The following is a 14,156-nucleotide window of genomic DNA, read 5'->3' on the forward strand; positions in this document are numbered from 1 at the left end:
ACACAGAGCTATCCCAGCGGGAGCTGTGTCAGCATTGGTATAAGTATAAGTATAAGTATAAGTATATATACTCTTTTGATCCCGTGAGGGAAATTTGGTCTCTGCATTTATCCCAAATCCGTGAATTAGTGAAACACACTCAGCACACAGCGAACACACAGTGAGGTGAAGCACACACTAATCCCAGCGCAGTGAGCTGCCTGCAACAACAGCAGCACTCGAGGAGCAGTGAGGGCTTAGGTGCCTTGCTCAAGGGCACTTCAGCCGTGCCTACTGGTCGGGGTTCGAACCGGCAACCCTCCGGTAACAAGTCCGAAGCGCTAACAAGTAGGCCACGGCTGCCCCTGGTCTATCCTGAGCAGGCACCACCACCCTGACCACTGCGCTCTCAGGCCCACAGGTCAGATGGACTCCTCGCCTTCACACTCGGGCCGCCATCACTCACCACAGGATCCCACCAGATTAAAAAGGCATCCAAGCTTGTCGCCAGATAACCAACTTGGACGTGGTAAATGTGCCATCCCTCCTATCAAAGCCCCCCCACACACACACTCCACCCCCACCCCTCTGTGCTGTCATGTCAGCAGCACGGAACAAGGGCAGCGGAATATCTCCGCTCCCACAGCTATCTCCCATGGCGACAGTGATGGAGGGCAGGCGCATCATTAAAGAAGGTTCCGAAATAACAGGGAGGACAATGAGCTGAGTGTCCACTGCACCCACACAAACCTTCAATTTCCACTATGCAAGGCACAGAGACAGAGAGAGATTTTACATGTATTAATAGAAAGTTCATCTTTCGAGTTAAGCTATCTGTTATTATCAATGTTTCCTAATGAAGTCAGTTATGAATGAATGAATGAATGAAATCAACAATTTACTACAAACAAAACACAGCTTGCTTCAATTAACTCTGAGCATTACAAATGGCATCAAACGACAGCTCATGCTTGAAACTGATCAAACTTGAAATCCATACCAGGTGGCATAAAGCCTTATTTATCAAAACAGGGATTCAAAGGCCTTCAATAAGCTGAGGGCACTACATCATTAGGAACTGCAGATGGTGCCTTTTGTTGCAAGTCAAAACATATGAGGTCCTCAGCCACCCAAAGCTGCCATACCAGTGGCCTCGTAGCCTCCTCCACCAAAACAAAACAAACGTTTCAGAGAGCCACACAAACACGCACCGTCCCGCAGGCACTTCCCCGACAGGATGAAGTCTTGGGTCTTAACAAGGCCTGGATCAAACCGGGGACTAAATTAGCCAGAGCGGGAGGAAACGGCACAACTCCATTGACGGAAACTCTGAGAACCTGGGGGGGGGGGTTTCTCCTGTTCCCCAGATGGTTTTGTGTTTGTGTGTGTCGGTAGAGAAAGGTCAAGTATTTCAGCACCTAGTGCTGTGGTCAATATACTGTTGTCCGCCAAGCACCAAACACTTGTGGAGAGGAGATTTTTGTCTCTCTTTTTTGCTGTGTGTGTGTGTGGGTGTGTGTGTGAGAGAGAGAGCGAGAGAGAGAGAAAAAAGAGAGAGAGAAGGAAAGAAAGAGAGAGTGAGACCTGAAAATATCACTTTTGGGAATCTGATGTCCTTGACTGAAAACATTTCTGACAGCGCGCAGTAAATTGTGATTGCAAAATAATCCAGATGTTTATCCAAACAGAGTCAAGCTAACTCTCTCAGGGCCTCTGGGTGTGTGCTCATGGATTGACACCCGCCCCCCACCTGACATTTCACATACATATGAACACACACACACACACACACACACGCACACACACACACACACACACACACACACACACACACATACACACAAACTCGCACACGCACACACGCACACACAGACACACACACAAACTCACACACGCACACACACACAAACTCGCACACGCACACACACACACAAACACAGCTTTTGGCCTCATACTACCCTAAACTCTACCCTATTCTAAATGTTTCATTCAAGGCAACTTATTCTATTGTCTTTCCTCAAAAGAAAACAACACTTACACTAGCTTCACTAGCTTCACTTCACTAGGATAGTGTGTGTATAAAGCAGGGTACAATGAACAGCTGAAGGTGCTGGATTCCTGGCCAAATTAAAGAAGAGCGCAGGAATGTGGGGGTTATCTTCAAAAACAGTGTGCGACTTCACAGTGTGTGTGTGTGTGTGTGTGTGTTTGTGTGTGTGTGTGTGTGTGTGTGTGTGTGTGCATCTGACAGGCCAGCCTTCACTGCTGCCACTGCTTCTTCTTGTTTTTTTCCCTCCAGCATCCTCGTCGTCTGATGTGGAGATCTAATTTGTCTTTATTTCCACGGGGCTTCCTTTGCCAGCCTCCTGCACATGTCTCTGCCCCTGGTATCATCATCCCAAACAGGGCCGCCACTGCATGCGTTCCTGCCTCTGCATTCCAACACAAGCCCTCATTTAGAGCACAGCCTAATTACTATGCTGTCCAGATGTGCACTCTCTCTCTCTCTCTCTCTCCCTCTCTCCCTCCGTTGTCTCTCTCTCTCTCTCTCCCTCCACCTCTCCGTTGTCTCTCTCTCTCTCCCTCCGTTGTCTTTTTCTCTCTCTCCCTCCACCTCTCCGTTGTCTCTCTCTCTCTCTCTCTCCCTCCACCTCTCCGTTGTCTCTCTCTCTCTGTGTTTTTTTGCCCCTCTTCCCATCACTTCCACACAAACCATCATCAGGCCGCTCATCCACATGGGTGCGCATGGCACAAGGCCCGGGGTGGGACGAGAACACTGCTACGCATGTCTACAAGATAATACAGGACTCTGATCCAAAACGACATGAAAAACGACATGTCTGGAGTCTGGTTTGAGGCGGCATTGCGCTACATCAATTCCAAATGTGATGTGCTTGTCATTGTTTCTAAGTGGAACAAAGCCAAATTATATGGTTTGTATTTCTTCCAGGGAACACAGACAAGTACAGTAGATTCCCACAAAGCACTGATAACACTGACAACTGTAGCATTTACCCTGCTTAACTACCAAATATGTCGCAACTATAACACAACGTCTTCGAACCAGGCAAAACCTTTTTAAAACCTTTCACTGGAATATAGATGTCAGTGTTCTGCACTGAAGACCAAGACGAGGTGAAGGGCAACACAGGCTGATCCATTTAATCAATACAGATGTCTCCGAGGTTAAACATTAGCTCTTAAATGCCAGCGTCTATTCAAGCATGAGGCTGTCTCCCTTGTTCTTAATCACTGACAGCTAAATGACTCAGAAGAGTGAGGGGGGACAGAGGGAGAGTGCAGGCCCCTGAATGGGCCTGTTGGACTTATGGCTCCTGTTAGTTCTATCTGACTTCATCCCGTTCCCCAAGCCAAGCGGCCCCTGCTTCCCATCACCAGTCACCAGGAGTGAGAGGGAGAGATTAAACATAAACACTCACACACACACACACACATACACACACGTGAAGATAGGGAGGGTATGGTTGATAAAGCTGCGAGGATTTGACAAGACTCATCTCCATGTATACTCCAAACACCCCGCTCCTCACCCCTCTCTCAACCCTGCCGTCAGCCTTTCACCCCCACCCACCTAGAAATGCTCCCAGGCTTCTGAGGAGTTAAGTGGGAGAGAGAGAGAGAGAGAGAGAGGGAGAGAGAGAGAGAGAGAGAGACGGAGAGAGAGAGAGAGAGAGAGAGAGAGGCAAATGACAGTTGGGGATTTCAAGCTGAATACTCCCGCCCTCCCGTCTCCCCATCTCGTCTCCAGGCAGTGCTGCTCCTGACACTCTCCATGAGAAAATGCGGAACATCTGGAGGTTCTAAATTACCATGGAGAACTGAAGGGCCCCCGGGGCTATGTCCAGCCACCAATCAAAACACCTCCCCAGGGGCTCAGGGCTCTCCTGACGGCACCCACCATCCTTTTCACCGCTGAAACCAACCATCCCCGGCTGACGGTTAAAGGCCTGCCTCGCAGCCAGGGCAAGGTTCAGCTGCGGACCGTGGAGCTGCCCACATGGGCCGGCAACAGGCTTTGCTTGCCCACACAAACCACCAAACACAAGCAGGCCAAAGTGGATTAAGCAAGGAGCAGGCTGCGTCAGTTGAGTGATTCAGAGGTTGTGTCGTGCTGCCCGGGTTGGCCTGTTGTTCACATTTCACAAGCAAATTTCATTTGGGTTATGAACAAGACTTCACTGTGTGCTGCTGACTGGTGTGGAACACTTTTACTCCTGTGCGGTATGCAGTGGGCTTGTGCTTAGCCAGATTTTACATTGCCCTAATTTCCACAGGAATTACAAATTCATTTGCTTACCTAATTAAGTTTACCATTTGTAATGCTAAAATATGTAACCAAATATATTTATTGTACAGAGATTTTAGAGAAACAAAGATTTTGTTGTTGTTGTTGTTTGTTGCCTAAGGAACTAATCATTTTAAAATCCCCCATGGACTTTGCCAACAACATTGCCATGGGAAAATGTTTCATACTTTATCATTTGTTTACAGATATTAAAAAAAACTATATTCATCTAAACAAAAAGACACAGAACACTTTCTCACTGAACACCTACATGTAGGTAGACTTGAGTGGAGCTTCACACAGCTTTAATACGTGCAGGGATTAAGGGGCCAAAAACATAACCAAATGTATCGGTTTTCTTTGCTTAATTGGGTATAATCGTCGAATAACCTGAAGCAAAAGATCTGAGATATATGTGATTAAAGGCGTCTATTCCATGCAATGCTTCAGTGACAACCACGGCGGCGTTCTAAATCCAGATCCAGATGTCTGATTGGACGCTGAGACTCAAAGAAGAAAAAGAGAGACCACACAACCATGTTCTCTGTGAAAGCACCCCACTGCTTGCTCTTCACATGGATGAGAAATCTGGCTATTTAAGAGACCCACAAGGGCTATGGAGAGCCTATCTGGCGACCGTGCGTGTGGACACAGCATTTTCCCCTTAATTGGAGCCCTCTAAGCAGTTCTGCAGCATTTTCTCTGGCAGGTCCCGTCGGGCAATCCGCCAACACAAAAAGCACTGAGGCCTCCTGCCATAACGAGGCGCTGCCAAGTGACATCCACAAATATTTCCAAATGCCATGGCCACCACTAAATATCAGACAGTGCCACATCCAAACACAGGGCATAGCATTTAAATAAGACAGATACAAAGGGATTCATTCTCCTTTGCCTCGCAGACTCCAAGAGCACAGTGCTTTTCATGTATAATAAAGGCCAGGCATCTTTGCCATGATGTTGTAACACTGTGGGCTTTTCCTCTGACCCTGGGCACAGAGGGTCCTACATCCTGTCTGAAGTCTGGTGCCAATCAGAAGCGCCCTTGTTGCAAAAAGAACACGCCAAGGGCCACTGACCCTCCACCCCCATCCCCAGCCCAACTCATCCACAAGCTCAATCAGTATGATCTTCCCACAGGCAGGGCAGCTATTTTTTCTCCTCTCTCTCCTCTCTCTCTCTCTCTCTCTCTCTCTCTCTCTCTCTCTCTCTCTCTCTCTCTCTCTCTCTCTCTCTCCCAAATCCACCCAATCCACCCACACACCCTCACTCACACACATGCATGGACAACCCTCTGCCTGATATCAGAGCCCTGACAGTGTGTGCGTGACCCCTTTGTGATGCACACACCGAGGAGCTGGTGTTACATCCGCCTCCTATGGAGCCCCACCCTCTCCACCTCAGACATACAAGGGCCAGCGATGACAGATCCCTCCATACAGACTCATCTCTAGAGCTTGACAGGAAAGCCCCTAAGGGACCTGATAGGCCTACTACACATCTCTATCTCCCTCTCTCCCTCTCTCTCTCTCTCTCTTTCTCTCTCTCTCTCTCCCACCCACCTACACAGGGCCACTGTTGAAGCAGACAGCAGGGAGTGATTGACATTCTGAGTGTGAGGTATACTGTATAGGTGCAAAAGAAAGAGAGGGTGGAGGGAGGGTGGGGTGGAGGGAGGGTGGAGGGAGGGTGGGGTGGAGGGAGAATGTGGTATCTGAATGGGCTGTTAAGCTCGGAGAAGAAAAGTTAATTAACAATGAAGTCAATTGATTCTGGTCCCAGGGCACTTGTAAAATATTATCGCAGGTTTTTAACTATCAACCAAGCCCAAAGAAAGCCTGTGGAGAAAATCCATAAACGTTAACTTGCAAAGTTAACATCATTAGCCTTTTCACAGCGCTAAAAATGTGCTCACAGGGGCCACACACTGCATCACTCCAGGGGCTGGCACATAAATACCGGAGGAGTTCAAATTTAGAACAAAAGTCAGAGTCTACAATGTCTCTGGTGCACAAGGAGTAAGGTAACCCGATACAACTCCTTTGTGCTTCAACAAAATGCTTGTATAGAGAATTTACCCTGAGCTTTAAGGCTTGAATGTCAACCATTAATCCATATCACCGAGTCAGGATGTTGTATCACTGCGAGCTGATTTGGCTGAAGTGTTTCCAGATGGTGTTACCCAAGGCAATGTCTAGTCTGACAATCTCTTTAAGTATGAGCTGTTAGAAAAACAGAAATGCTCCAACAGACTGCCAGACTGCCTATGTCTTCATGCTGACCTCAGGGTCAGACACACTTGCCATTTCATGACTCTTGAAGAAAGTATAATAAAACATTGGCCTTCAGCCCAAAAGCATAATTCAGTCAAAAGTAGAGTTGTCTGCAAGGCAGAAGAACTTATCTATTCAGGTACACTGCAATGACATTGTGTCTACTAGAGACACTTAAGGCAACAAGATAATGCAAAGCACCTTAAAAACATATTCTGTGACAGACAGAGTCTGACAGAAGCATCACACCCACCCGCCTAAATATGGGAGGCATAAAATACACTTTATCTCTCTCCTGAGATAATTCTCATTTCAAATCTCTAGCACACTGCAAGACATTCTTCCAACGCAAGAATAAATCAGATAGGTTGAGAAACAAATCTGTCTCACATTACATGCTACATGCCACGACCAATTAGGCAACTTGCATCATTACACTCCTTAGACCACAGCATGCTCACAGGGGTTTGGCATTTGCAGAGTAGAATACCAATGATTTCCATGAAGGTAGAAGAAGGCATTTCACCCCAAGCATATTGACATTGATAAAAGACAGGAGATAGTTATCTAAGAATTGATCTAATATCATGTTCTCTGCTAAAATTTCACATCTCCAGGTGTTCAACCTACTTTGTCTGCACTTGATAACTTTTGACACTCAGACAGTTGTGAAATACTTGTTTTCAAGAGAATGTGTCTACTGTAGGGTATTTTAATTGCAAAACATATGACCTGCAATCAAAGCATGACCTTTACATAAACTGACGTGTCTAATCTCATCAGACACAGAAGCCTCAAACCCTGATTACTTCAGCACTCTGCAATTTCAGTGAGCAATTTGTGCAAGCTACCTCAAATACTGTTATCATGGAATGAGTTACCTTTTTACAGCTTCGGTATGGAAAGTGAGCAGATTTCACTGGTGTGAATTGATTTGAGTTATGAGGAATGTATGCGCAACACTTGAGGAGCGAGGCATTATCAGTCACATGCAAGAGGCATTTACACTGACATGCAAAGCAGGCCATGCAGCTGAGCTCGGTTCTGTGCAGTGCCATGCACGGCTTCTGTATGTTCCTGGGGCCAGTTCAAGCAGGTGCGGTGAATGTGCTCAGACAAGGAAACACATACTGGCTACATTCCCCCCCACACACACACACACACCACCACCACCCCCACCCGCCTTCACTGCGGAGCACCCCCTTAAACTCTGGCTTATGCAGTTGTCCAGGACCACACAGCACACTTGGCCAAACAACACAGTTCACAACAGGTGGATGACACACACACACAAACACACACATAAAACAAAACAACACACAGGACACAGGTGGTGCTGGTTAAAAGAATGCATCTCGGATCAAAGGAGATGCATTCTAACCTGCCGTTACCTTTCTGGTTACTAACTGACAAGCACCGAAAACCTTCATCACCACCATCATCATCACCCCCATCATCACCACTGTTCTCGGGCAGAAGGTGACACTCCACGGGGAGCCGACCCTCGGGCAGGACCGTCCAGCAGCTGTCCACCAGGACCTCGCAGAAGCTGCGGCAGGGCAGCTGGGGGCGGGGAGGAGGAGGGGGACGCGCTCCCGGCCGCCGGCCACCGCGCCCACTGCCTCCCCCTCCTCCTACCCCCCCACCACCACCGCCACCACGGCCGCCACCGCCGCAGCTGGGCACCAGCAGCAGGCAGAAAAACCACTCCACGGCGTGGTGACAGCGTGAGCGCAGCAGCCACGCCCACTCGGACAGCGTGGCGCGGACCTCCTCCACGCTGGTGTGGTTGAGGAAATTGGGCAGGGAGAAGTGGCGCTCCGCCTCCAGGGCCCCTTTGCGTCTGGCGCAAAAAGGCAGATTGGACTGGAGCGGCAGGCAACGCGGGGTTGCCCCGGTGGGAAGCGTGCTAGGGGGGGGAGCGAGAGCGTTCTCGCTCCCTCTGGTTAGTACATCAATCACTGGGACAGAGTATTCATTGGAATACTGCGTCGGGTTATCATTGGTAACATGCCAACTAGGAGTAGTGCTATATATGCCAGTAAGACTACTTCTGCTTAGACCACCTGCAGGAACATTAAAGTTCTCTATAGTCTGATCATCATCAGTTGGAGGTGGAAAATTAGTTAGTACACTTGCATATTCCTTTGCTGATCTAGAATGGCTCTCAGTAACACTCTGTAAAAGATCTGTATGGGTTAAGTCTGATTTCAGAGTAGGTCCCTCAGTATACACATATGCATTTACATCAGCTGAGCTAGTCAAATGTGTGAGTGTTACCCGGGGGCTCTGCTGGCTTTCCCCTATAGACACCCCAAACCCAGATCCATAGGCAGAATATGAGCCCAAAGATTCAACTGCAGATGCTGATTCAGCTCCAGATCCAGATCCAGATCCTACCCCAGACCCAGACCCAGATCCATCTCTGGACTCTCTGGGCCGATTCTGCTTCTCCACTGACCCATCGCGGCCGGCTCCTGATCCTAAACCTGGCAAAGACGCCCCCGGGACACTACCCGGCTCCTCTCTCTTCCCAAAAGCATCCACAAGCTGGCCGGCGCTGCCGCCTGCACTTGTACCTTTTCTCCTCTGGGTCTCTGGCCTAGTTCCTGGCGGTGGCGGAGGCCTTGCGTTGGCCGGTGTCACTGTCGATTTGTCCTGCTTCCCGGCATCCCACCAAAGCCAGCCCTCCGAGTGCCCCACGCACAACAGGCACACGAGCAGGGGGAGGCCCAGACACATCCCGAGTTTAGACATCCTGCTTCGCTCACTTAGCGCTCATTCAGCAGCTTTGGCCCAGCTCTGGTGCTGATCACTGTGACATGCCCCAGCCTCTGATCCACAGACGGGACTCTCTCTCTCTCTCGCGCGCGCACACACACACACACACACTCTCTGTCTCACAATGCCAAAGAAGTGTGCTAGACACCACACACTGCACCCGAAGCAGCCCAGAGAGAGAGAGAGAGAGAGAGAGAGAGAGTGAAAAAGAGAAAAAAAAGTTGAGAGGAGGAGTGCCATTGAGAGTGGGACTGAGAGAGGGTGGGGGGCTCAGTCCTTATTGGCCTATCCTCAAGACCTTTCCTCTCTCAGCTCCTCCTCCTCTTTTGTCAGGGCACTGAAAGAGTGTCTCTGCTGATAGATAATCTTACAGAAAAAAAGAAAAAGAATGGTTAGCAAGGTTGCTTTTGTTTGCAACGGGTTTTTTTTAAAAGCTTTTAGATAAAGCAGAAAAAGTAAAAAAAAACAGCCTCTGATGAATCTTTTAGCTTTGTTTCTGCATGGCCTCTGTGATTGAAACATGATTTGCGGAAAATAAATTGCCCACGTGCTCACAAGGGAGAAGATAAAAAAAAGAAGTTAAACACAGTGGGGATTACGGACAGCATGACAAATAGGGCTTTTTAGAACTGCGAGCCTGCGTTAGTGCTCCCTCTTAAAAGTTTTCATCTAAGTTCTCACTCAACCGGTCCACTCAGAGAACTCTAAACGACTCCAACTGCTAGAACACTTGGTGGTCACATCAAACACACTTGATACGTAATCCAAGTAATGCAACAATGTCTGAATTCCCCCCATTTGCACTGAAAATCAGGGAATGGCATAAAAACGTTTGACATCATCACAGAAACTTAATTGAATAAGAATGCCAAACATTCCTGAGAAGAAAACATGTTCCCTCCAGTGCAAGCAAATCATCCCTGTAACTAAACATATCGTGTCGGGGGGGACGAAGGAATGAGGATGTAAAAGAATTCCTCAGTTATTCACCCACTTTCTGTGCGCACTTTCTCTGGCCCCCAAACCGCCCCCTCCCCCCCCCCACCTTACTTCGGTCGACATAAATCTTGGTCTCCAGGCTGCACCTCACAATCACTTTTCCACCAAACCCGTCTCCTGCCTTCAGTTAAGCAGAGCGGGGCCGTCACTGAGAAATCCAGTGTGCTTGTTGAGACTGGTACGGACAGGCTTATGGGGGGGCCCGCTGACAACCCACGACCCTCTGTGTATGCACTAATGGAAGCTGAGCCGGGGTGATCACCATGAAAGGGATATAGTTGTGTTGTGGGCTAAATGTGCTGGCTTTGTCAAAAAAAAAGAGAAAAGAGGGGGAAAGAGATTGCAATGTTTGATCTTGAATGAATGCCAGGGCAGCTTGTAGAGTGAGGGTCACTCAATCCTAAACCAGGGATTGTCTTCCACAAAAATGGTCTTGTCGTGCGAAGTGTCAACATGAGAACAGCCTGACGTTGTTTTGGCACAGGATTGGTGCAATCACTTGGGTGACCCATTTTAAACATTGCAGATGGTGGTGAATGAACGCATGCTGGAGTGGTTATTGATTCTTTTATACACTTACTAAAAGGACCACATGCCGACAGCCATAAAAGATGTTGTCTGTGTTTCATTAGAAACATCCCTTTGTTTGAAAATAGAATCAAATAAACACTCGGCAGTCAGAGCAGGGAAACATCTAACCCAAAACAAACATGTGGACAAAGACACATCAACCGATATTTCTTTAAAAACAAATACTCCCAACACACTAATAGGAATTGACAAGGCATTAATTCAAAAGTGAATGAGAATCAACATTTATATTGACCTGTAGCCTACCAAATCATCATCAAGTATCATAAACAGTGTATCTATATATAATGACATCTGTACATATACTGCTCACATGAGGTAAAGCAATGCAGCCTCCTGCATGTACATGGGGGGGAGGAGTCCCTCCGGTCCCCCTCAGCCCTCTACCCCTGAGCAGTCAGCAGATGGAGCATAAAGGAATGCAACAGATTGATTCAGGAGCCCACGCTCGGGACGCCTGACCCCACCACACCCCTCGGGCAGAGCAAAGGGGACGCCTCCCCCTCAGCCTGGGGTCATGGGGACAGCCAGACATACCTTTGGAAATGATATTAACTAGGGCTGATAGTGGTGCCTCGCACAAGTGCCGACTGTGTCGTGCACCGCTTGAAATCAAATGCGCTGTAGTGCACGAAGGGAGGGCTCTACCTGACATTGTTATTTGAAATTACGTCGATGAGATGTTTTGCGACTGCTTTACTAAATAAAGGAGTTTTAGAAAGAAAGAAAATGAAATCTGCTCTCCCTCTCATATGCAGGCATTTTTGACCATTCTTATTAGTCAATGACAATGGCAAAATCAAAGAAATTGCTAGGTAATGCCCAGATCATAAGAGGCCACATGTCTATTACACTCCAACAAAATGTTGGAGATCCTTGGTGATTCTTGAAGCACATCAACTTCTGAGGCCCAAAAGCTAATTAAGTTGTACTACAGAGTCTTGTGCTCCTCCCTTAAAGAGGTGATGTTGAAGGACATCCTGTGTCCTCTCCTGAGGACAGCCTGTTCTACGGTGATAACACAGACACAACAGCTCCCCAAATCCCGCAGAAATATCTTCGCTCATCCGGCGGTGATAAGTTAATGGAGAAAATAAATAAAAAGCACATATTTGTTTTTACTCCCATCACATCCAGGCGTATCCTGTCTCTGCATCCCATCTCCTGAGCTGGGAGAGTCCCCCACCCCCACACCACCCCTCTCCCCCTCTTCCTTCTGAAGTTAGGGATATCCTCCCTGGTCCCAAGATATCAGGTGCCAGGCATTATATCTCAGGCAATCCCTCCGGAAAGACATTTGTCAGAGTTAAGATTGCCTGAAGAATCAAGACTAATCAGGTCTAGTTTTCATTTGAGGCAGTGATATTGACAGGTGAAGTAGAAACGTGAACAAGATGAGATTTTCAGCCATTGCTGTTCTGCTAATTTTGTGTTAGAGGCGATCAGCCAAAAGAAACCCTTGGGTGGCCTGAAGATTTCTTGTGTTCTGGCAGACGTTCTAAGAGACAAGGCTTAGAACCGGAAAGCTGGGTCATTCATGTTCCTCGCCTGATAACAGACAGGACCCTCCTCCTCCTCTGTGTCCTTGATTAACAGTGAATGAAGATGTCAGCGTGCTTTTGACCTGAGAGTGTGTGGTGTGTTTGTAGAAACAGACCCCACAAACCTTGTCCTCTGCATTCTTTCTTTCATGTCTGCGAAAACCCTCAATAAGGGCCAGTAAAAAAAAACAAAAAAAAACGTACACACCACATGGTGACACCTTCCCACGCTGCTTTTATTATGTCAAAAGAGCTCTTAGTCCAGGCCTGGACAAGACAATGACGGCATTTCCCTTTGTAGCTAATAATTACATCAGTGTGTCGACAGAGAGAAAATCTGTCTGAATGGGAAGAGCTGAGAATTTTGGGAGTAATTACACAGCAAAGGGTGGATTATTTTGGTGTACATTTCAAGGAGTTTTCTCTGCGAGGCTTAAGGTGCCGTCTGACTGCCTGCATTACTCCTACACTTCTACTCATGAGTCCTGTCATGAAGAGCCCAGAGTAAACACAAGTATCTTATTTGGAATGCGTGTTTGTCTACATCTGCACGTCGAGACAATGCTGTCTCTGTCTATTGTTCAAGGCAGAATGCTTATTATCAGAAATCCATAAAGCAAAATGAACATTGCCATCCCCCCAAAAAAAGAGCTGAAGCATTAACAGCCTATGAGCTCCAAACCCAACATGTGGGGGGAGGGTGGGGAAAGTTGTAAAATAAATTAGAGGCTGAAGCTCGATTCGGTACGGCCTTCTGTATTTACCCATCAGAAGGGCTTTTGCACGGCTCTTGTAATTAGCGAACATATGCTGCACATCATAACAAATCTCCGTCTCCTGCTTCCGCCACCGCCGCCCAGCTCCTGCCCGACTCCCCCTCCCCTGCCGAGCCAAACCCAATTCTAAACATCTATTGCCCGCATATCAAATAAAAGTTTCTGAGGAATGTGCAAACACACGGGAGGCGCAAGATCCATAATCGCCCAGAACCAGATGTGACTTTTATGACGGGCCCCGCCGAGCGGCGTCTGACAAGGCAAAACGGTGCGGATTAAGAGCGCAGGCCCACGCCGTCTCCGCCCACTCCCCCGGACCCCTTATGAGGCGGCTTGAGTAGACAGCCGCGCAGGCTTCCATTAATTTAGCACCAGTCCGAGTGTAAACAGTGAGCTCTGTATGCGTCAGTGTGGCGGTGGGACTGATAAACACTTGCTCTTGCCGTGCCTCGTGGTGCGGAGGGTCGAGTCACGCAGCTGAGCTCCGGCTCGTCTTCGCACGGGGGGACCGCGGTGACACCAGAGGGTGCCTCTCACTCCCAGCTGAAACATGCAGGGGTGAGCCTTAGCACACACAAACAAGCCCACAAGGGCCCTGTCCAGACAACAACTTCAAGCCTCTTTACACACACACACACACACACACACACACACACACACACACACACACACACACGCACAAACACACACACACACACACACATGCACAAACACACACACACATACACACACACACACACACACATAAACACACACACACACACACACACACACACACACACACACACACACACACACACACACACACACCCGACGGTGAAGTTTACATACTTCAGACATATAAGGGACTCACATCGAGTAAACGTACAGGATCACCGCAGCCCCTTATCTTCCTGACCTGTTTCGGCTT

The 14,156-nt window shown here is 48.1% G+C and overlaps 1 protein-coding gene across 3 annotated transcripts in view; it reads right to left on the bottom strand.

The window, feature by feature from the left end:
* The window catches only part of col18a1a (collagen type XVIII alpha 1 chain a), a 77,733-nt gene that overhangs the window by 29,556 nt on the left and 34,021 nt on the right, over positions 1-14,156 (bottom strand). For 2 of the 3 annotated variants that reach the window (XM_048238873.1, XM_048238872.1), the window contains exon 1: positions 9,138-9,518. The exons of the other annotated variant lie outside the window; for it this stretch is intronic. In XM_048238873.1, the coding sequence (XP_048094830.1) occupies positions 9,138-9,315 (178 nt within the window). In that variant the 5' untranslated portion in view covers positions 9,316-9,518. Of the gene's footprint in view, positions 1-9,137; positions 9,519-14,156 lie in introns of those variants that run through there. 3 annotated transcript variants of the gene reach the window in all.

This window comes from Alosa alosa, chromosome 3 (assembly GCF_017589495.1).
Source record: "Alosa alosa isolate M-15738 ecotype Scorff River chromosome 3, AALO_Geno_1.1, whole genome shotgun sequence".
NCBI lineage: Eukaryota > Metazoa > Chordata > Actinopteri > Clupeiformes > Clupeidae > Alosa > Alosa alosa.